The sequence below is a fragment of the Salvelinus sp. IW2-2015 genome, unplaced genomic scaffold, assembly GCF_002910315.2.
Source record: "Salvelinus sp. IW2-2015 unplaced genomic scaffold, ASM291031v2 Un_scaffold1307, whole genome shotgun sequence".
Lineage (NCBI taxonomy): Eukaryota > Metazoa > Chordata > Actinopteri > Salmoniformes > Salmonidae > Salvelinus > Salvelinus sp. IW2-2015.
The window spans coordinates 115,163-139,731 of NW_019942831.1; the positions used below are offsets into that span (position 1 = coordinate 115,163).

At 46.7% G+C, this 24,569-nt stretch overlaps 1 protein-coding gene across 1 annotated transcript in view; it reads right to left on the reverse strand.

The window, feature by feature from the left end:
• Positions 1-24,569, reverse strand: part of LOC112070380 (dynein axonemal heavy chain 2-like) — a 74,933-nt gene that overhangs the window by 9,381 nt on the left and 40,983 nt on the right. The window contains exons 9-14 of the mRNA XM_024137799.1: positions 19,102-19,189; positions 14,634-14,696; positions 14,236-14,323; positions 13,675-13,790; positions 4,002-4,216; positions 3,564-3,710 (exon numbers count right to left, since the gene is read on the reverse strand). Coding sequence (XP_023993567.1) covers positions 3,564-3,710; positions 4,002-4,216; positions 13,675-13,790; positions 14,236-14,323; positions 14,634-14,696; positions 19,102-19,189 — 717 coding nt within the window. The remainder of the gene's footprint in view (positions 1-3,563; positions 3,711-4,001; positions 4,217-13,674; positions 13,791-14,235; positions 14,324-14,633; positions 14,697-19,101; positions 19,190-24,569) is intronic.

Here is a 24,569-nt window from a genome sequence, read left to right on the forward strand (position 1 = left end):
GCGCATCTCGGTTTCGTGTAAAATAGCCTGGATTGCTGTGGTGTTCAATAGCCTGGGATGCTGTCAAGCTAGGCTGGAATTGCTGTGTCAGCTAGGCTGGATGCTGTGTCAACGTAGGCTGCATGCTGTAACCTAGGTTGGATTTGCCTTGTTCAATGAGGCTGGATGCTGTGTCAGACGTTATAGCCTGGATGGCTGTGTCACTAGCCTGGATGCATGTCAACTAGGCTGGATCCTGCTGTCTCTTGTCTTCAATCTAGCTTGTGATGCTCCGTTTCAGTACCTAGGCTGCGACTGCTGCTTGTCCAACTATCGTGCTGGATTGCCTCGTTTGTCAGCTCTAGTGTCTTCGGCATTCGCCCTTGTGTATGCTAGGTCCTTGGATGCTATCTCGTGTTCAATCTCAGCTGTGACTCGCTGTTCATCATCTAGTGCCTGGTCACTTGCCTGTGTCAACTCAGCCTCTGGATCTCTTCAAGCCTGTGTCTCAACCTAGGCCTTGTGCATTGTCTGCTGTTCAACTAGCCTGCGATGCTTGTCAATCTAGGCTTGGATGTGTCCTAGGCTGGATGCTGTGTCAGACTAGCTGATGCTGTGTCACTAGGCGTCGGATGCGTGTGTCACTTAGCCTGGCATTGCTGCTCTACATCCTCGCTGGATGCTGTGTCTAACTAGGCTGGATGCTTTCACGGCTGGTCTTCAAGCGACTCACTTAGTGCTGGATGCTGTGGTCTAACTAGCCTGGATGTGCTGTCATAGATTCTGTGCACTACGATGACTCAACGGCTGACTGGATGCTGTGCTCGTCAGCTCTAGGGCTTGGATGCTGTGTCAACTCAGGTTGGATGCTGTGTCAACTAGGTTGGATCATTGCTGTGTCAACTAAGGCGTGGATGCTGTGTCAACTAGGCTGGATGTTCTGTGTCAACTCGCGCTGGATGCTGTGTCAGCTAGGCTGGATGCTGTGTCACTTGGCTGGATGCGCTGTTAGGCTGATCGTGTGTCACTCAAGGCTGGATGCTGTGTCAACTAGGCTGGATGCTGTGCAACTAGGCTGGATGCTGTGTGTCAGCTAGTTTGGATGCTGTGTCAACTAGGCTTGGATGCTGTGGTTCAATAGGCTGGTGCTCTGTGTGGTCAAGCTAGGCTGGATGCTGTGTCAACTAGGCTGGGATGCTGTGTCAAGCTAGGTTGGATGCTGTGTCAACTAGGCTGGATGTGTGTCAACTAGGCTGGATGCTGTGTCAACTAGCCTGATGTCTGTGTCACTTAGCCTGGATGCTGTCAACTAGGTGGATGCTGTGTCAGCTAGGCTTGGATGCTGTGTCAACTAGGCTGGATGCTGTGATCAGCTGCGATGCTGTGTTCAACTAGGCTGGATTGCTGTGTCAACTAGCCTGGATGCTTGTGTCAACCTAGCCTGGATGCTGTCAACTAGGCTGGATGCTGTGTCAACTAGCCTGGATGCTGTGCAACTAGGCTGGATGCTGTGTGTCAACTAGGCTGGATGCTGTGGTCAGCTAGGCTGTGAATGCTGTGGTCAGCTAGGCTGGATGCTGTGTCAACTAGCCTGGATGCTGTCAACGTAACGGCTGGATGCTGTGTCAACTAGCCTGGATGCTGTCAACTAGGCTGGATGGCTGTCTCAGCTAGGCTGGATGCTGTGTCAACTAGGCTGGATGCTGGTCACTAGCCTGGATGCTGTCAACTAGGCTGGATGCTGTGTCATAGGCTGGATGCTGTTGTCAACTAGGCTGGAATGCTGTGTCAACTAGGTTCTGGATGCTGTGTCAACTAGGCTGGATGCTGGTGTCAACTAGCCTGGATGCTGTCAACTAGGCTGGATGCTGTGTCAGCTAGGCTGGATGCTGTGTCAACTATCGCGCTGGATGCTGTGTCAGCTAGGCTGGATGCTGTGTCAACTAGGCTGGATGCTGTCAACTAGGCTTGGATGCTGTGTCAACTAGCCTGGATGCTGTTCAACTAGGCTGGATGCTGTGTCAGCTAGGCTGGATGCTGTGTCAACCTAGGCTGGATTGCTGTGTCAGCTAGGCTGGATGCTGTGTCAAACTAGGCTGGAATGTGTCAACTAGGCTGGATGTCTGTTGTCAACTAGCCTGGATGCTGTCAAACTAGACGGGATGCTGCGTCGCTAGGCGATACTAGCCTGGATGCTTGTGTCAACTAGGCTGGATGCTGTGTCAACTAGGCTGGATGCTGTTCATATTTGTGTTGTGTCAACTAGGCTGGATGCTGTCAACTAGGCTGGATGCTGTGTCAACTAGGCTGGATGCTGTCAACTAGGCTGGATGCTGTCAACTAGGCTGGATGTTGTGTCAACTAGCCTGGATGCTGTCAACTAGGCTGGATGTTGTGTCAACTAGCCTGGATGCTGTCAACTAGGCTGGATGCTGTGTCAACTAGACTGGATGCTGTGTGAGAGTTAAGGCTACCTGACAGGCTCACCATTGAACCTGTCATCGTTCTTCTGGAATCCGGAGGACATAAAACCATATTGAGGTAAGACTGATATCGATTTTGAGACATGGCATGTAGTATTTTCATATTTTAGTATACGCTTTTCATATTCATGTGAAATTCCTGTTCTTTTTCGAAGACCTCTCACAAAAACAAGCGTAGCTCTGTGAAATGTCAACGGAGCACGGAGTGTACCACGAGCTGTTGATTTTCAAAGCCTTTTACATTTAACTCAGTTCATTTGGCTTTTTGCGACCCGMWGAAACAACTTTGCAGATGACCACAACATGTAAAATCCTCATAAGTCGCTGCGAGAAAGYRCACCGCTCTGTCAACAGAGCTCGGTGTCTATTAGCAGAAGTATTAGATGACCAAATCCGACTTTTTAGATATAATGTTAATGATATGGTAGTGCAAGACCCCACTGAACGATTCAGAACATGAACAATCATACTTGTCTTGGTGAAATGTATTTTATAACATAATGAAGTGAAATTTCATCACCAAAGCTTGTTTGGGCAGAGTGGATGGACACCCTAATTACAGGGAAATATATAAACACTAACACACAGTTTGGTGATGCAGTATGCACMCACTTGACCTACGCCTAGGCCTCTTCTCACAGTAAGTTGAAAGCATTATGCTATGCATGGYCTGCCACGTGCTAATTCACATCCACTCTGAATGTGCTTCAATCTGAAGTGTTTCGCAGTGTGTGTGTTCAGTTTCAAGCAGCGTTGGCTGTGCTGAACTTTGCAGGGTCCCAGGCCCCGTGTATACAGAGGCTTAAAGTCCAATTTGCCTCATACTGAACAAGGATGTGAGAGACTTAGGTCCAGTGTGTGTGTGTGTGCACGCGCATGTATGCATGTGTGCGTTCGTACGCGTCTGCGTACATCTATGTGTGTGCGTGCCTGCGCGTATCTCCGCGCATGTGTGTGTAATGTATCTACGTGCACGTGTGTGTGCGCTTGCACGCGTGTGTGTGTCTACGTGCATGTGTGTGTATCTACGTGCACGTGTGTGTGCGCTTGCGTGTGTGTGTGTGTGTCTACGTGCATGTGTGTGTGTGTGTGTGTCTGTACCGGTTGTAGTCTCGTACCACCAGCAGCACGCTCTCCCTCATGCTGCGGAGCTCCTCTCTCCTCTGGTAGACGTCAGAGACGTAGTGGGGGATCTCGAACAGCAGGCGCTCCCAGTAGTGGATCTCATTGAACATCTTCAGCATGTTCCTACACACAACCAAGGACAGGGAGTGTTCACAGTCTCGCAGAGGACGGATGCCGCGGCATCATAACAGAGGTCTGATACAGAAGGTGTTTGTGTCGAGGGGCGTGAGAGTCCCCGGTGTGCGTCTTTATGTCAGTAGGGCGCGTGAGCCTGAGAATATCCGCGTGTGCTGTGACCCRTCCTCTAACCGCCTGTCTGCGTTTGCGAAAACTCTCCTAACATAATCAGTCTCCTCCATCTTCCGAGTGTGTGTGTGTGTGTGTGCGCGTGTGTGTCCTCCGGTATGAACCCACTTGTCGAAGTTGATGTCCAGCATGCCCTGTTTCTCCTTGCAGCGCATCATGAGTGGCTGGTCCAGCCTCTTGAGACTCTGTCGGTCCAGAGACTGACTCCACTCAGAGAAGACCCTCCGGACCAACTCATCCAGGGTCTGGACCAGCTGGCTGTACGCCAGACGCACCTCCTCTCCACTGCCGATGTGAGGCATGAAGTGGGCACACTGTACCACCTACGGCAGGGGAGAGGTTCAAACCACACAGGGTAATTCAACAAGAGTTTTAAAAAAGGAGCAACGGGACATACAGACGAGGTAAGAAAGGCCGATAGTAACTTGTATCAAAACCGACCTTAGACAGGTCGGACAGGAAGGGTCTCCAACGTTAACAGGATGCGTGTTGCTAAGTGTTTCTGTTGTATATTCTGTATCCTTGAACACTCACTTACTTGATGGAGAAATGTTTGATAAAAACCGAGAGCTTATTCAATTCCAATCTGTGTAGAATGAATGTTCCCCCTTGTTCTATGGTGCCTAATGTATCTCTACAGATAGCCGTTCCTTCCAGCCATATACTCTGTGTAAGCAAAGAGACCAGGCAGACACAGCTGTGTTTAAAACACACAGATGCCAAGGCCATGTCTGGGCCCCTATCCATCTGATCTAGGATCAGTTTGGCCTTTCAGATAATGAATAAGATTACATGGACAGTCTGGGAGGACCTGATCATAGATCTGTAGGACTCCTACTCTGAGATGCTTTATGAATCTGGGCCCTGGACTCAATGGACTGGCCCCCTGCCATTATAGGCCTTTGGATGGGATGCCAGGCCTGCTCCAACCCCTAACTGGCTAAAGCTCCCCATAGAGTACTACAGAGAACTGGAGCCTGGCTTCATTAAGGTTCATCTCCATATGTCAGAGGATGGCTTTGGCCTGCTATAACCCCTGTCTCCCCTATACAGTACTGTCCTGCTATAACCCCTGTCTCCCCTATACAGTACTTTAACCTGCATAAACCCTGTCTCCCCTATACGTACTTTAAACCGCTATTAACCCTGTCTCCCCTATACAGTACTTTAACCTGCTATAACCTCTGTCTCCCCTATACAACTTTAACCTGCTATAACCTTCTGCTCCCTTATACATTTTAACTGCTATAAACCCTTGTCCCCCTATAGTAATTTACTGCATAACCTCTGTCTCCCCTATACAGTACTTTAAACGCTGCTATAACCTCTGTCTCCCCTATACAGTACTTTAAAACCTGCTATAACCTCTGTCTCCCTATACAAGTACTTAAACCCTGCTATAACCTCTGTCTCCCCTATAACAGTACTTTAACCTGCTATAACCTCTGTCTCCCCTATACAGTACTTTAACCTGCTATAACCTCTGTCTCCCCTATACAGTACTTTAACCTGCCTATAAACCTCTGTCTCCCTATACAGTACTTAAACCTGCATATAACCTCTGTCTCCCCTATACAGTACTTTAGGCCTGCTATAACCCCTGTCTCCCCTATACAGTACTTTAACCTGCTATAACCTCTGTCTCCCGATACATACTTTGGCCTGCATAACCCCTGTCTCCCTATACAGTACTTTACCTGCTATAACCCCTGTCTCCCATCCAGTACTTTAACCTGCTATAACCTCCTGTCTCCCCTATACAGTACTTTAACCTGCAATAACCTCTGTCTCCCCTATATACAGTACTTTGGCCTGCTATAACCTCTGTCTCCCCAATACAGTACTTTGGCCTGCTATAACCTCCTGTCTCCCCTATACAGGTACTTTCCTGCTATAACCTCTGTCTCCCATATCAGTACTTTAACCTGCTATTAACCTCTGTTCCCCCTATACATACTTTGCCTGCTATAACCCTGTCTCCCCTACATACAGTACTTTTGCCTGCTATAACCCTGCTCCCATACAGTACTTTAACCTGCTATAACCCCTGTCTCCCCTATACATACTTTGACTGCTATAAACCCCTGTCTCCCCTATACAGTACTTTGGCCTGCTATAACCCTCTGTCTCCCCTTACAGTACTTTTTGGCCTGCTATAACCCGTCTCTCCCTATACAGTACTTTTGCCTGCTATAACCCCTGTCTCCCCTATACAGTACTTTGCCTGCTATAACCCTGTCTCCCCAATACAGTACTTTGGCCTGCTATAACCCCTGTCTCCCCTATACAGTACTTTGCCTGCTTAACCCCTGTCTCCCTATACAGTCTTTTGGCCTGCTATAACCCTGTCTCCCCATATACAGCTACTTGGCCGCTATAACCTCTGTCTCCCCTATACAGTACTTTGCCTGCTATAACCCCTGTCTCCCCTATACCAGTACTTGGCCTGCTATAACCCCTGTCTCCCCTATACAGTACTTTGGCCTGCTATAACCCCTGTCTCCCCTATACAGTACTTTGGCCTGCTATAACCCCTGTCTCCCCTATTTAACAGTACTTTGGCCTGCTATAACCCCTGTCTCCCCTATACAGTACTTTGGCCTGCTATAACCCCTGTCTCCCCCATATACAGTACTTTGGCCTGCTATAACCCTGTCTCCCCTATACAGTACTTTTGGCCTGCTATAACCCTGTCTCCCCTATACAGTACTTTGGCTGCATAACCCCTGTCTCCCCTATACATACTTGCCTGCTATAACCCCTGTCTCCCTATACAGTACTTGCCTGCTATACCCCGTCCCATATACAGTTACTTTGCCTGCTATAACCCCTGTCTCCCTATACAGTACTTTGCCTGCAAACCCCTGGCCCCCTATAAAGTGCGTCTTCTCTGTGGGTTTACCGACAATAGGTCGTGCTTCCAAGGGTAACCTCCACTCTATTGAATGTGAACACTTTCCCCCTCCAAAGGCTAAAGCTAAGGTTTGACCTATGGCCTCAAAAGTCTAAATGAGTTCAATAAAACAAATATCTTAATAGATCGACTTTGCCCTTCAATGACGGTGTAGACTTTAACATTAGCCTTCTGGCCCTACCCTCCTTCTCAACCCCATGGCGCTCTCTATGACGTCGCCCAGGCTCTAGCCCAAGTGGCCGTCCAGCGTGAGGGCATGTGGCAGGGTGGGTTAACACCTGTTACTCAAGCTCCTTGTTACCAAGGTTGAGTTCCTTGTTAAAAAACATAGACATCTAAACCGTCTTTCCTGGTCTATGGTCCGTCTGATGGCTGGAGAGAGAGAGGGGAAGAGAGAGAGGGGGAGAGAGAGAGGGAGAGAGAAGAGGGGAGAGGGCGAGAGAGGAAGAGAGAGAGAGAGAAGAGAGACGAGAGAGAGAAGAGAGAAGAGAGAAGAGAGAGAAAGAGAAGAGAGAGAGAGGAGAGAGAAGAGAAAGAAGAAGAGAGAGATGACGAGAGGAGGAGAACGAGACGGGGGAGAGAGAGAGAGAGAGAGAGAGAGAGAGAGAGAGAGAGAGAGAGAACTTTTTGTCTTTCTTTAGTTGAAACATTCTCATTTCATTTAAAAACACCCCCCCTAAAAATTAAAAAAACAAAAAATAATCCTGTACTGCATACATGTACATACTCACCTTTCCTCTACACACATGATACAAACACCATCACATCACAAAAACAATACACCTCCTCCTACACACCGTATATCCAAAACATTTTCCCCAGCAATACAGACAGCTCCCCAAACACCATATCTCCTCAAACATCTCCACACAATTTGATTCAGTTTATAGAACTCAAACTCAACCCTAAGGCCGGCAGAGACCATCCATTAAACAGTATAAAAGGTCTGTTATCCCCCACCTTTGACCCTGTTTTCTCCTTGTATGCATGCTATTTGCCGAGCAACAGAAAATCAACAAAACACATTTTTCTTTCCTCCTTACTCGAATACTGTAATCCCATTATACACTCCCAACAGCAAAAACCACCCCCAACCTGTCACACAGACATTCCAACAGGACATTAAAGCATTAACCTGTGACACAGAAAACAGCTGAATCACAGTTTCTTCATTTGAAGAAGAGGACACCCTGCCCAATTCCCGGATCAACCCGTGCCAACCAGCTGTTAGTGGCAGGCTCCATGAAGAACCCTCCAGCTGGAGGTCCCCTGACTTCTTTGGATGGTTTGTAGAGCGCCCCTCCATCTAAAACCACCATACTCTCCGCCCCACATACCCCTGCCACTGATTGTGCGCTTCAACTCCGTTAGGCTTCTAATTTCCTAACCTTTAAAAAACGCAGAGGTTGTAGAGGCTTTACTCCCACCCCCTCAAACTCCCCAGGCCTTCGGAGTGTTAAAATCTAAACAAGTCTCCAACCCCCCTTGCCTCTCAGTCTCGTGCCGTCACTGCAGTGGCGGAAACATTGGTGGCCCCTCTCTTTGCGCTCTCAACCAACCCAACCCTTACCGGCTCAGACGTGCTCCTGACCTCCTCCAGGAAATCTCTCCAGCAGCCTAACGAAGACGTATTCCTGTTTGTTTGCGCCAAGACTCCGGGGTTTTCCACCCTCTTCTTCTCCCAGCAGTCTCGTCACACCTTTGTAAACCACCTGCATTCAGTTGCCTCTGCAGGCGTGGCGACTGAACCGATCTCAAAGGGATGGCTGGGTTGGTGAAAATAGGCTCCTCCCACACCCACTCCCAGCTCCACACCCCCTTTCTGTGTGGCCTTAGCGCTGCCAGGCCCTCAGACGCCCAGAATAAAAACTCTGAGGACGACTTGCTGTACTCAGCCTCTCCAGCTTCATGAGAACAGCTGCCAGTCCAACCCTAATCGCAGCCTCTCCTCAGCAGGCGCATGCTGTTCCCTCCAGCCAACATCAGTATAGGTACAGCAAGTCTTGCACCGCCTTTAGCGGAAAGCAGCCATCCTGCTTCTCGCCCAGTTCCACCAGGCCCTGTCCTCCTTCGTGGCGGTCCATTTACCAACACTGCCTGCCTTCAGCCCAGTGATGCCGCGACCAAAAGAAGTCCACCAGCTTCGTTGCAGTCTGCAAGCAGACCGGGGGGGTTGAAGGACAGCGCAGTTTTATGACCAAAGAAGATGCCACAGGTTTGTTATTATCAGACCCTCCTTCGATATATGACACTCTGGGACCAGGAGCCACCTCCACACCTGCCAGTCTTGACACCCAGCCTGTGACAGCCCGCCCGTTCTTGCGACCCACCTCTCAGCCCAGGTACACCCCCAACACTTTAAGCCCCTTCCACACCCCACTGGCAACCCCTGAAGCAGAAGGAGAGAGCCTACTCCCCCACATGCCCCACATAATCCACAGAGCTCTGCTCTTTCCCCGTTACTCTTAGCTCTGATGAAGCTCCACCTCTACACCTTCAGACTGGTCTCTAGCATCTGCATATGCTTTGCCCATCCCTGACCATCACAGAAACATCACTGCATATGCTGAGACTGCTATTCCTGTCACCACCTCCATGCCTGTCCAGCATACTCTCCGCAGTCTCCGCGTAGCAGTCTAAAAAGGCTCAATGCTAGTGTGTACAGCTTGCCCAGATAGAGCGGCAATCCTTTCTAATCCCCGTCTCACCCAGGAAGGCCTACTGAGCGCCCTCCCACCTTAACCATACATGACGCCCAGCCTACAAACCAGCTTTCACACAGTTCACAAAGTCTCCCAACCAAACACAGACATCACATTAAACAGATACTCATGATCCACTCTATCAAAACCTTCTCTTAATCTAAAGAGACCAGTCCAAAATTCACCATTAGAACCTCTCGACAAGTCCAACATGTCCCTAATCAAGAAACAAATTGTCCGTGATTGAGCGTCCCGGTACACAATATGTCTGGTCCTTGTGTATTATAGAGTCCAGATTGGGACTTCAGTCTGTAGAGAGGACCTTGGCAAAAATCTTGTAGTCCGCACAGAGTAATGCCACAGCCTCCAGTTCTTAAGTTCACACAAGTCCCCTCTTTTGGGCAGGAAGTCAGAGCCGCCCGACGGCAGCTCATCGGCAACTCTCCTACCCGGATGCATTCACGCAGACCCGCAAAAGAATCCTGTCCAATTATTCCCAGAATTTTTTAAAACTCCACTGGGAGTCCATCGACCCCCGGTGCACGACCTGGGGACTCTGGGTTACGGCCTCTGCCAGTTCATGTGACATACAGAGGAATTGTCCTATTTCATCCCTCTGTGCCCCGAGAGGCTTTAGGGAGTCCTGCGAACTAAGACCTGAGCACACATAGGATCACACATTTCTGCCCTATACAATTCAGTATAAAACTCCACAAGTCCGCTCCCGCATCTCCCCCACGCACAGAGGTCACCCGCCCATCAGACAGCCGTAGACAATGCATACCCTTGGCTTCACTGCTCTGTCTTTCCAAATTCAAAGGAAGAAGGAGCTGGGAGCATCCATCTCCTTGACATGGAGAACCTAGCTCTTTACAAGTGCTCCCTTTGCTTTAACCTGAAAAAACTGCCCAGGTCCCTACTAATTCGGCTATAATTAGCCTGGAGGCCTACATTGCCTTGCCCACCATCTCTACCTCCACTCACTAATACACCGCTCTAGTTCCCCCAATACTCTCCTAAGCCTCTGATGATGAGAGAGCTGTGTACTGTTGACAGAAAAGCCGAATCTGCACTTTCCCCACATCCCACCATTGACCAAAGACTCATACTCCTCTCTTCGCTGCCCACCTTTCCCAAAAGGTCTGGAAAACTGAGCAAAAAGTGGCATCTTGTAAGAGCTTTACATTGAACTTCCAATAAGATGCCTGCCGGGCCCTGGTGAAATAGACAGCCGACCGATTTATGTGATCGGTCCGAAAACCCCACTGGGAGAATGGTACGCCCAGCAGCCTATTGCTCGTGATTCCTAGATATGTAAAAAACGATCAAGTCGGGCTGCACTCACCCTAGCCCAAAAACCTTCACCCATGTATACTGTCTTGTGTTTGGATGTTTAGTTCTCCAAACATCCACTAGGTCAAACTGATTAATGATGTCCCCTAACGACTCCCACTGACACTGAATGAGGCTCTCCCCATTTCTGTCTTTTGTAAAATCCATTGTACAGTTCCATCACCCTCCGATCACCAGCGTCTCCTCAGGCGCTACTTGTGAGAGTTCCTGTCTAAGACTCCCAAATACAACCCCTCTTTCTTCTCCCTGTGTTAGGCGCATACATCATTTATAAAAACAAAAACCATTGCTGTTAATTTCTGCTTTAACAACAGCAACCTACCTTAACACACTCCTTTGAGAGCAAATTTTTACAGACAGACCCGGTGCAAAAAGGACTGCCAGCCCTGCACTAGATTTGTCCCATGGCTCAACACACTTGCCCTTTCCACCAGAGCCCCAATCAACTTCATTCACCACATCACATGCGTCTCCTGCAGAAATAACACAATGTACTTTTTTTTGTTTACATATTCACCCACGAACATCCTCTTTCCCGCATGCTCTGGCCCATTTATATTAAGCGAGCCTACCCGAAGAGTCTCCATAAGAAGTGGGAGAAAAGCCAGCAGAGAAATAGACCAATAGCAAAGCTCAAAAAGCCCAGTGTCAGAAAGAAATTAAACATTTAAACAGTGTCTGAAGGTAAACCTTACGCACTGTTGTGACCCACTTCCTCAACCTAAACGTTTCTTGGGTGAGAGGACACCATGCCCCTCATTTCTCATAGCATTGTACTGATCTTACAAACTTTCTAGGATCAGGAAAAAAAGCCTCAGATTACTTTTTCCCCTTAGTCTCATTCAGGAACCTTGTCAGTTCTTCTCAACGTGTACTTAGACCCCTCTGGTTGACTGCTGTCAAGCTCCGGGCCAATTGAAGAGGAGTCTGAAAAAAAAAACTCCTCATCCTCTTCCTCAGACTCACTTTCCTCCTCTTCTCTATCACCACCCTGACCACCTGCTCTTTCTCTCTGTTAGGCCTCACCTCACCAGCAACAGGCAACATTCCATGGTGCTTTGTCCACACCCTTTTTCCTTTTTACGCTTGACACCCTCCTCCTCCCCCCCTAATCTCTTACACTTCCCCACTATACTCTCCTCATCCACTAGAATAACTGACTTAGACCCAGTATCATCTACCACCCTCCATAGCATGACTAGGGCCAGCCTCAGCTACCCCACCCTCCATAGCATGACTAGGGCCAGCCTCAGCTACCCACCTCTCCATAGTCATGACTAGGGCCAGCCTCAGCTACCCACCCTCCATAGCATGACTAGGGCCAGCCTCAGCTACCCACCATCCATAGCCTGATAGACTCAACCTCTGCTATACACCATCCATATCCTGCCTAGACCAGCACCCCTCCATAGCATAACTAGCCCAGCCTCAGCTACCCCACCATCTCTAGCCTGACTAGACCCGCCTCTGCTTCCCCACCATCTCTAGCCTGACTAGACCCATCCTCCACTACTCCACCATCTCTAGCCTGACTAAACTCAGCTACAGCTACCCCCACCATCTCTAGCCTGACTAGACCATCATCCACTACACCACCATCTCTAACCTGACTAGGTCCAGCCTCTCTGTCTGCATCTCCTTACCCCCTGCACTTTGACCTCGATTTCCACCACTGGCGCTTGTTACCCTCTCCTTTACTACGGCCTTTGTGTGGGCACGCAAAACTCTGGTGCCCCCAAATCCCCACATTCAAAACACCGTAGACTATCTGTGCTGGCAAAACCTAACCAAAATTAGCCCTTTTCATGAACACAACCACAGCTTTGTTCATTCTAGAAGCAGAATTGATAAACTCAGCTCCTACCTGTTCACCGACCGCGAGTAGAACCTCCTCCACCTTAACTCCGTTCTCAGGAACACACCTGAATCCATGCTGTATATGACAGCGCTCCTCCGCGCTAGCTGAGAAGCCATCGCGCACACACAACTTCAAAAACCCAGGAACGTTCTTCTGTCCTCTTCCACCCAAACTTTGAAAAAAAAACTTTGGATACCGCTAAAACAAATATTGCATTAACCCTCCACCATAGAAAATACCATGTAAAGAAAGGAAGTCAAGAAAGTTAGTTAGGATAGAGCTTTCCACACCAAACACTCAGACTCCAAAAACACCGCAGCATGCACCGAGAAGAGAGAGAGAGAGAGAGAGAGAGAGAGAGAGAGAGAGAGAGAGAGAGAGAGAGAGAGAGAGAGAGAGAGAGAGAGAGAGAGAGAGAGAGAGAGAGAGAGAGAGCAGAGAGAGAGAAAGAGAGAGAGAGAGAGAGAGAGAGAAGAGAGAAGAAGAGAGAGAGAGAGAAGAGAGAGAGAGAGAGAGAGGGCAGAGAGAGAGTGGCATTTACTCGACAGTGTTTATCTCTGTTATGGAAATGGCTCCAGATAGTACATAAAGTAGTTTGAGCGTGAGAAAGTCCTTTACCACTCATGCACACACACACACCCTAAGCTTTAAAAGGCACCAGAGGATGAATAATCTACAAGGCCTTGCTATTGTTGAAAAATGCTATTCCCCAAGTATTAGAGTGATAGAATGGCCCGATGCTGCATGGTCCATTTAGGAGAAAGAAATAGGCTTCTGTGCCGCCAGCCGTATCGTAACAAAAAGATGTACAATCATATAAAGTGCACATGGTTTTACTGTGTGGTTAATGAAAGGAGTGTTGTCTGTGGGAAGTAAATTGGCATATGAATGCAGGTGTGTGTGTGTGTGTGTGTGGTGTGTGTGTGTGTGTGTGTGTGTGTGTGTGTGGTGTACCTCGCGGGCAGACAGGTGCTGAAAGACGTCTAGCAGCTGAACGCCCTCATCCACGGTGTTGACCGTCTCAAACGCCGTGCTGATCAGGTTCTGCATCATCACCTCCAGATCCTTCACTCCCCACGGAACCTACCAAAACCGAGCACCACACACATTAAATCATGTACAGACACACATGATTGATGATTGGTGAAATGGTGACCCACACCACACATGGATCAAACAGTTTCTCACACATGTAAGCGAAAACTCTCTCTCACACAACACACACACACACACACGCGACACACACACACACACACACCCCGACACACACACACACCCCGACACACACACACACACACACACACACCCCAGACACACACACACACCACACCCCACAACCACACACACACACCCCGCACACACACCACACCCCGACACACACACACACCAGAACACACACAAACACCCACACACAGGTGTAGGCTAGTATTGATTTGACCAATAGTAATGTGCTGAGTGCTATGAAACAAGCTGCCCCTGACACAAGCCCAGCTGTCTTGGCAACAACATTACGACCCCCCGACCTCCAGCGACCCCCATCCATCATCCACATCAAACACACACCAGCCCCGGGCCAGCCCTTGTTTCCAACAACCCCACTAACCTGGCGCAGAGTGTGGAGGGTGCAGCGGGGGGGGGGGGATAGTCCCCTGAGATCCACACACACATATCCACACACACATACTCCCTTCCACCTCCCACCTCCCCCTTCCTTAATCATGTTATTCAGATGAGGAGTCCAATAGGCTGCTGTCACCAGAACTCTGAATGACAAGAAGGGGCGTTGCTATACAACCCTGTATAGGCCTGGCCCATAGGGGTCTCTTCGCTCATGGATAGRCGTGCGTCCCAAATGGCACCCTATCCCCTATATAGTGCACCACATTTGAGCTTCGTGCCAAAAAGTAGTGCACCCTATGTAGGGCATAGGGCGTCATTTGGGACGCATCGTAGTCACCGCAGCCCGGGTCATTCATCTAAAAGACAGTCAGACACATACCAACGATGTATTAATGCTGTGTCAGAAAGGTGTTGGTGGGTACTGTCCCGGGTCTGGACAAGCATTGATCCAACTCCTACACCATCAAGTTTGGAATTAGTGTGTGGGAAACAGACACAGCTATACGTGTATAGGCCAGGGTTTCCTTTAGGAAAATGGATAATTGACCGGCAGCATTTTAATTGAAAGGACATTTGAGAAATTCACCGGAGCCATATGCATTGGGTGCGTATCCTGATTAGGGCGTCCACCCACGGTGCTCAGAATGACAGAAATAACATCTTTGATTATGGTAAATCATCTTCACAGAACATGCAACTCCAGGATGCAACRTCCTTCTTACTGTATTCCAATGTACACTTTGAAGACGCTAGAACACCTGTCCACATGTACTTTTGATCAGCCAACAAGACGAGTAACCAACAGCAATATCACTAGACGGTGTCAATCTACTATCCCCCATAGTAGAAAAGTTAACATATTCTATTGGTCAGCTTGTTGTTCTGTGCGACAACAGACAGTTGTGGGACGATAGATAACAAATTCATACAACCAGTAGCCTAGGGTACATAAAAAAACTGATGCAACAAATTAGCTTAAAATGTTGATAAACKATTACTTATTCACATTATAAGCACAGCAATGTGCACAAGGCTATGTGTGAATGYTCATTCCATTATGCAATTATCGGGAAAACACTGTTGTCAAGCTAGCGGTTTCATGTGACTAGAAAGAGGGGAGATCTAAAGATGCAACAACTAGCATGGGTGGCTAATATGACTAGGAATGTGCCTTTGGCTGCTGGACAATGAAAGAAACCAATAGAACATGACAGAGATAGGCTACTGGTTTAATTGGCATATGGAAGTCTTTATAAAAGAATTGCCTCCACTAATATGGTCAGATTTTGGCTAGGTTACTTTGAAGCAAGGTAAGACATGCCTCATAATATGTAGTAAAACGTTCAGGTTTCAAACAATTAAGTATACGTTCTCAAAATGCATACTGCCTCCAGCTCTTCGCAAAGTGGTGTGTGATGCACTGAAGCCTGCCTAGTTGCCTGTGCGCTTGAATGGCGAATGGTAGGGGTGTTCGCGAGTAGCTAGACAAAACTAGTATCGTAACGGATATGGGCAAWTTTCTGGATACGATTATGATCCGAGGAATATTTGTAATTATCCGTGATCCAAAAATAAATACAAATCAGGTGCCAGCACACATCCTTCTCACGTTAGTCAGTCATGTGCGAGGTTCTACGTGGTCTAAATAACTAAACTGGCTGTCTGTAAAGAGAAGGGCGGGCTGTACGTTGATCCTGCTGCTCCGATTGGATAGAGTGAAGCTGTATTTYTCTTGTCTACTAGCGTCATAATTTCACCCGATCAGTTTTCCTTGCATATTTTTGGTCCCGTCATTTAGATTGCTGCTGCATGCTACTATGATAAATAACATGGCGAGGACGTTTGCTATCAAGCTGTCAATGTGCATAATATCTAACAAGTGGGGCAAGGGGAAAAATATGAAACGATGATGCGCATTCGGACTAAGTGACAGCAAACTTGGCTGCCCGCTGCAGGTTAAGGACACACACACAGACGCCCCTCTGCTCCTAATCTGCAGTTTTTTTGCAGTGAGAATGTGCAGGGATGTATTTAGCCAACATCTACTTAGTTATGTGAAAACAGCTTCTTTCGATCACGAGTATCATCTGTGGCACGCCTGCTCCCGCTCCCCCTCTCTGGCGCGCGAGGGCGCCATGCTGCCCATCATTACGCACACCTGTCACCATCGTTACGCGCATCAGCGCTTCATTGGACTCACCTGGACTCCATCACTTTATTGATTGCCTCCTCTATATCTGTCTGTTCCTCAGTTTGATTGTGTYAGCATTMATGTCATTATGTTTCCCCTGTCCAGACGMTRTCCGTGTTTTGTTTTATGTCTGTTATTTATTAAATATTCACTCCCTGTACTTGCTTCTCGTCTTCCAGCGTCTGTCCTCACAATCTGATCCGATCCGACTATCAACTGTCAATKTRCGGATACGATTACGGATTCGAGTATGGCCATGTCGGCACACCTCTAACGAATGGGAAGCGTACTTCAATTACCAGTTAAGAAATACAAATAGTAGCTCTTTTTAATCGTGGCCATCAAAACAGTTTTTAACACGGGATTGCATTTAGAATTGTTGCGCAATGATTGGGTTCATAAAAGCGCGTTTCACTGCAGGAGCAACGGACAAGCTGTTTGAGGAGCTGTAGCGGCAGCTCTCGCGCTGTCTGACAGATTTTCCACCCAAACATAGGCTCTGTATCAGTATGCTGTGCGCGTGTGATAAGACGCATAACGACTAACGGAATACCACTAAATTATGCAAAGAAACCTATAGAATGATAAGCATGACCGGTCAAATATATTTACATTGACTGGTATTTCTATCAATGAATAGGATAAAAAGCATTATTTCGCAAAGGGATTTTTTCCCTTCTCCCAGACAATTGGGCAGTAAATTTTATTTATCGGCTTTTCTTTTTTTCTTTTTTTTGGCCAAAAGCCGGCTATTATCGGCTAACGGAAACCCTGGTATAGGCCTACGTAAACTGTACAAGACAGACAGAAAAAGTAAACAGGGATCCTAGTAGATCGAAACAGTATATAAACAGACATGCAGTATGTCTACATATCTTCTATTGACAGACACTGCTATAACACTTAACAGTGCAACCATTTTGGTCCCATATGCTCCTAAATAACCCAGATAATAATTGTTGTAATTATTACTTTGCTATTCCGCAGCCTCTGAGTGCCATAGATAATAAACTGAGTGCAGATTCGTGACCGTTGCACCATTACTGCAGAGAAAATGTCTTGTTTCTAGCCCAAACGTTCAAATGTTAGGACCCATATTACATATTACATTTATAAASCACCTCGCGAGCCGCTAACCTTGTTCAGTCATGTTACAGCATTTACTGGCTAGCTTACAACCTGGTAAACACAGATGATAGTTATCATAATCCTTGTGGTAACTTTACCAATAGTATCCAAACACTTGGTGGCACAGAAAGAAAAAACATGAGTGCAGGCTATATTTTAGTCGTAAAAAAAATATCTTTCTGGTGCTCCTAACCSCTGTATTTTGTAATTGCTGGCAATTCTGATCATTAATACCTCGAATATTTCATTCAACTGAGGAGCACATGTGCTTCTTGTAAAAAATGTCAGCATTAATAGGGTCCTATTCATTGTAGAAAAATGGTTTGCAGTGGAAAAATTTAAATTTGCATTTAGGATAGTCCATTTTCTTCCGTTTGGTGCCAAATTAACACGACCCAGTATTCAGACAGACAGGTCAGCAGTAGTGACGGTGCATCCACTCCAGACAGACTGCCTTTGACAAGTCGTCATGCCAAGGACGGACGGAGAGACAGACACGATAATGTCAGACAGACGAGACAAGGTACTTTCTTGAGGCCGTTTGGCCAGGTGTTCTGAGCATACAGGCGACGGACGGACGGACGCACAGACGGTACCGTGTGTTGTAGTCGTCTGCGAGGAGGTGTGCTTGTACGTCCAGGTATGCCCTGCGACGAGTGTTGGAGGATCATCAAGGCTGCGCCGAACGTGGCTCCATTCTCCAGCAAGGCCTGCGGGTCACGTCCGCCCCTCTGGCGTCGCGGTCGAAGCTGGGCAGGGGTTATCCTGCTCGCTCCCCTCCCGCCTGGCAAACCTGCTGCTGGCATTCACACGGACACTGTGAGGGGAGAGGGTTCAGAGGCGCCGGCGGAGAGCACGATCACACACCACGCCGCGTTGGACACACAAACATCAACGTACACACATGCGCTGGCACGACCAACATGGATCAGCCATAGTGACGAGCAGTGTGACAGTATCCGCATAGGGAGGGAGGGAGGGAGGGGAGGGAAGGAGGAGGGAGGGAGGGAGGGACGCACAGTCAGTGTGACAGGGACATGGGTAGTGAAAAAGAAGGACAATAGAGGAGGCGTGATGGTGATGGTGAGACATGAAAATCCAAGGTTTTGGCCCCAAACACCAGAAAAAGAAAGGGTGGTTAGATTTTCCACCGAAGATGTGAAGAGCACAAATGGGGAGTGATTGTTGGAGAAAATTCGGAATGAGGTGGATAAGTTGATGGCAGTGGTGATATTTACATTTCTTTTAACCTTGCACTGTGTATGTGTGTGTTCATTAGTGTGTGATTAGTATCTATCTTTGTGAGTGTAGTGTTGTTATGACCATGGAGCTCTGACGCATGATTAATGTGTGTGTGTGTGTGTGTGTGTGTGTGTGTGTGTGTGTGTGTGTGTGGTGGTGTGTGTGTGTGTGTGTGTGTGTGAGTGTGAGAGAGACCTCACCTCCAGCAGGTCTTTGCACCTCTGTACAAAGGCATCGACCAAAGCAAAGATGCTGGTCTGGTCCAGGACCCAGCCTTTAGAAGAGTACCTAGAGAGAGAGAGAGAGAAAGAGAGCGGGAGAGAGAAAGAGAGAGAGAGCGAGTGGGGGAGAGGGGGAGTGAAACAAAAGGAAAGAAAAAGTGAGAGAAAGCCACAGAAAGTTAAGCGGCCTTTCAATCTTTGAACCGGTCCACCATCGCTTCACTCACGGTCTCTCTCTCCATCTCCACGACCGACAGAGAATGACATAATCAAAAGCAATAGAAACAGTAAACTGCGATCCATAAGGGTAAGGGATAAGGCCAGAAATGATCTGTCATTGGCATAATTGCATTCTTCCAAACTTCTGTATGGCAGTGGGGTTGGAAGTCGGATTGCTTTTCACACTTCATTCTTCTCCTGATGGAAAGGTAATCTCTAGCGCAGCTTTTGAGACACAAACATTTAGAGTTTCTTTTATGGAGGGAAAATGGGACCCGGTTCAGKGGGGCGGAGGCCGTGGGAAGAGACTGGGGGGAGTAGAACAGAGTTGCAGAGAGCTACACACTAGAGGTCGACCGGCATGGCCGATTAATTAGGGCCGATTTCAAGTTTTCATGACAATCGGTAATCGGCATTTTTTGGACRCCGATTGTGGCCGATTACACTGCAATCCACGAGGAGACTGCGTGGCAGGTTGACCACCTGTTACACGAGTGCAGCAAGGAGCCAAGGTAAGTTGCTAGCTAGCATTAAACTTATCTTATAAAAAACAATCAATCTTAATATAATCACTAGTTAACTACACAGGGTTGATGATATTACTAGTTTAACTAGCTTGTTCTGCGTTGCATATAATCAATGTGATACCTGTTAATTTATCATCGAATCACAGCCTACTTCGCCAAATGGGTGATGATTTAACACAAGCACATTTGCGAAAAAAATCACAATCGTTGCACCAATTTACCTAACCATAAACATCAATGCCTTTCTTAAAATCAATACACAAGTATATTTTTTAAACCTGCATATTTAGTTAAAAGAAATTCATGTTAGCAGGCAATATTACCTAGGGAAATTGTGTCACTTCTCTTACGTTCAGTGCAAGCAGAGTCAGGGTATATGCAGCAGTTTGGGCCGCCTGGCTCGTTGCGAACCGTGTGAAGACCATTTCTTTCTAACAAAGACCGTAATTAATTTGCCAGAATTTTACATAATTATGACATAACATTGAAGGTTGTGAAATGTAACAGCAAAATCTAGACTTAGGGATGCCACCCGTTCGATAAAATAAGGAACGGTTCCGTATTTCACTGAAAAAATAAACGTTTTGTTTTTCGAAATGATAGTTTGTGGATTTGACCATATTTTTTTTGACCTAATTTGACCTAAGGCTCATATTTCTGTGTGTTTATTATATTATAATTAAATCTATSATTTGATATTTGATAGAGCAGTCTGACTGAGTGGTGGTAGGCAGCACCAGGCTCGTAAGCATTCATTCAAACAGCACTTTACTGCGTTTGCCAGCAGCTCTTCGTAATGCTTGAAGCATAGCGGCGTTTATGACTTCAACTATTCAACTACTCGAGATTAGGCTGGCAATAAACTAATAAGTGCCTATAAGAACATCCAATAGTCAAAGGTATATGAAATACAAATGGTATAGAGAGAAATAGTCCTATAATTCCTATAATAACTACAACCTAAAACTTATTAACTGGGAATATTGAAGACTCATGTTAAAAGGAACCACCAGCTTTCATATGTTCTCATGTTCTGARGAAGGAACTTAAACGTTAGCTTTTCTACACGGCACATATTGCACTTTWACTTTCTTCTCCAACACTGTGTTTTTGCATTATTTAAACCAAATTGAACATGTTTCATTATTTATGGGGAGGCAGGTAGCCTAGTGGTTAGAGTATTGGACTAGTAAACGAAAGGTTGCAAGATCAAATCCCCGAGCTGACAAGGTAAATATTGGTCATTCCCCTGAACAAGGCAGTTAACCCACTGTTCCTMGGCTGTCATTGAAAATAAGGTTTTGTTCTTAACTGACTTGCCTAGATAAATAAATACAAACTTGAGACTAAAATGATTATATTAATCTAAAATAAAAGTGTTCATTCAGTATTGTTGTAATTGTCATTATTACAAATATATACTGTATATAAAAATCGTCCGATTAATCGGTATCGGCTTTTTATGGTCCTCCAATAATCGGTATCGGCGTTGAAAAATCATAATCGGTCGACCTCTACTACACACACACACGGTGTGATGAAGAGTGCGACACACACACACACGTTCCAGCTATGAAGAATGGGGAGAGCTTAGAGTGAGATATAGACCCAAGACTGGCTAGTAGGAGGTTTGAGATGTTCAGAACAGAACAGGGAACAACTGGAGCCGAGGTGGGTGGGGGGGTGTTGAACATCTGTGAGTCTCTCTCGCTCTCTCCGTCTAACTGCAGATGAAAGAAAGTTGTTTGAAGTTTATATGGCTTTATTCCTACAATGACTCAGATGAAACGCTAGCTGATGTGGGTGTGTAGCACTGCATTCATCATCGCAGTGATACCTTTAGCGCCTGGACGGCCTGGCCTCTCGCTGGTTCCCTCGTTCAGGAGGATATTAACTTCAGCAACCAAGAAATACTACAGCCACTAGAACCCTCAATGGTCCTCCTTTAGGAACTCAAGGCTGCGATTCACACTGTTCAATTGGACATGCTGGATTCTCCTTCTCTATTTAAAGACTGCATGAGAGGGAGCTCTGTTTCTGTATGTGGATTCATTTTGTTTCATTTTGTTTATTTAACCTTTATTTATCTAGGCAAGTCAGTTAAGAACTAATTCTTATTTACAATGACGGCCTAGGAACAGTGTGTTAACTKCCTTGTTCAGGGGCAGAACGACAGATTTTCATCTTGTCAGCTCGGGGATTTGATCTAGCAACCTTTTGGTTACTGGCCCAACACTCTGACAGTCGCACAGAATTTGAATAAGGACCCCCCCCCCCCTTAATTTGGTGTGTTTTTCTGTTCCTGTGTTGTTGAGGCATGAAGTTGTTTCTAGATGTCACCCTGTTATTTATTTCAAGCTCTGATTATTGATGTATGGCACTCTGGGGGTTTTCTGGCTTGTGCTGTGTACATGTTCTTTACTGACGTTCTGCTGACTGAATTGATGTCATTTTTGTCTAATTGATGTCATGTGTCTATTTGTCTGACACGGATGTGTTGATGGTGCTGTCTTGGTCCAGGTCTCTCTTGATTAACCTTGTTAAATAAAATTGGATGCTAAGGTTAATGTTGTTATGGTGAAAAGGCCAACTTGTAACTAGTGTGTGTGTGTGTGTGTGTGTGTGTGTGTGTGTGTGTGTGTGTGTGTGTGTGTCTGGATAAGCGTAAATCCCTCCAATTTTCAGCCTAATTAACTGAGAGAGAGCAGAGGACAAAAGTGTGTGTGTGTGGTAATAACAGACAAAAGCATGACTGTCATGTCAACCCAACAGGCGCCAGAGATCCTACTTAGGAGAGTTCTGTCTGTCTCTGTCTGTCTGTCTGTCTGTCTGTCTGTCTGTCTGTCTGTCTGTCTGTCTGTCTGTCGTCTGTCTGGTCTGCTGTCTGTCTGTTCTGTCTGCCTGCCTGCCTGCCTGTCTGTCTGTCTGTCTGTCCTCTCTTCTGAGGAAAAGGATCCAATAAGAGGAGAGAAGATCTACTGTTCTGTAGCGCTGTAGCTTTGTGGTGGACCAACCACTGTGTGTGATGTATTCAAGTTGTAGGGCCCTAACAAAATCTGTAAAGACGCCACGAGGATTTAAACTTAGTAGGAATCAACTAAATCTATTGAACTTATTAGAAAATGCATTAATTTGCCAAAGTGAATCGTAAGACCTTAACAAAATGCATCAGTGATTCGTATTGTCATTCGACTTCCTGAAATAGCACAGGAATGCCCCTGTCTGTGTGTACTGTGTGTGTGCGGTGCGTACACCTTGTGTAGCCGTTAGCGACGATGCTGATTGACCTACTTCTGGTAGAGATGGAAAGACTTTCCCAAAAACCCCAAATAAGTTCTCAATTAAATGTTAACTAGAAAGTAGCCTATGCCTACCTGGCAGAATGATATCAGTTTATCATTTGCATCAATCAATCCAGTGTCCATTTGTTTTGCAGACTCTGCAATCACATGAGTGCTACAGCAGCACTGCTTAACCAAACAACTGTCTCTTCCTGGTGCACACTTGCATTAAAGCGTAACTACACTGCAGGGCTTGACTTTCAGATAGATTTACCAGTGGCACAGCGGGCCAGCACCAAGTGAAAACTACTGGCCCGAATGAGAAAATGCTGGCCTGGGCCACGATCACAGGAAAGCAAGTTATGCACGCAGGATTTCAATTGTGGGTGATTTCATGTTTCATTTGCAACACCTCAAAATCGAAATTTCTTAAAATGTTCCTTGAACTCAAACATTTCTCCTGATGTGGTTTAAACATCACTTACGACATCCATTGTTTTTGTTTTTCTATTAAGTGCAATGTTGAGAGCGAAAACCTGAAGAAAAAAACGGGAAAAACGGAAACCTGGAAAAACTAAGCGGAGAAAACGGAAATTGGGGGGAAATGGAATCAGGCATTTTTGGGGGGGGGGGGTTTTATAGGACCTTAAAAGTTGTTATGCTCACAGGCTGTGTGATACACACACACACACACACACACACACACACACACACACACACACACACACACACAACACACACACACACAACACACACACACACACACACACACACACACACACACACACACAGCGAGGTGAATGTCAGTCAGTGATCCACATAAACAGCACATTACCCAGATTATCTGTGTGTTTTTCCGTTTTGATGCGACACAATGGCTAGGTTCACGACCGAGCTTCTGAACAATAATACACGGCCCTCTACAGGCTCAAAGAAAAGCTAGCTACTAGCTAGTCACCTTACCCCCAGCTGTGTACCGCGATAAGCCTGGAGGGTGAGATGGAATAGAAGGTAACACACACACACTCCGTCAAAACAGGACAAAGATGATTCACCTGTGTTTAAAATAGATATTAGCTTAGCCTCAGAGACACAACCTTATCATCTCAACACCACCTGAACCACAACAACAACAACAACAGGCTGGTGACAGTGTGAAAACTAATATAAACACTGCAGAGAGGTGCTAGGAGCCTAGGACAGGCATCCTCCAGGCTTTCTTGGGCAAAAGCACAGACAGTACTATACAACTACAAGAAGGGCCTGAAAAAAACACTTTTTTTTTGTGATCGCAGGGCTCCAGACTGCTACCCTTTAGTTGTATCTTGCAACCCTTTGGCTTGTCTGTGCAAGTAAAAAAATGTATAGTTCGCATTGGTGCGAGCTGCACATTTTACATTACACGTGATCACAATATAGT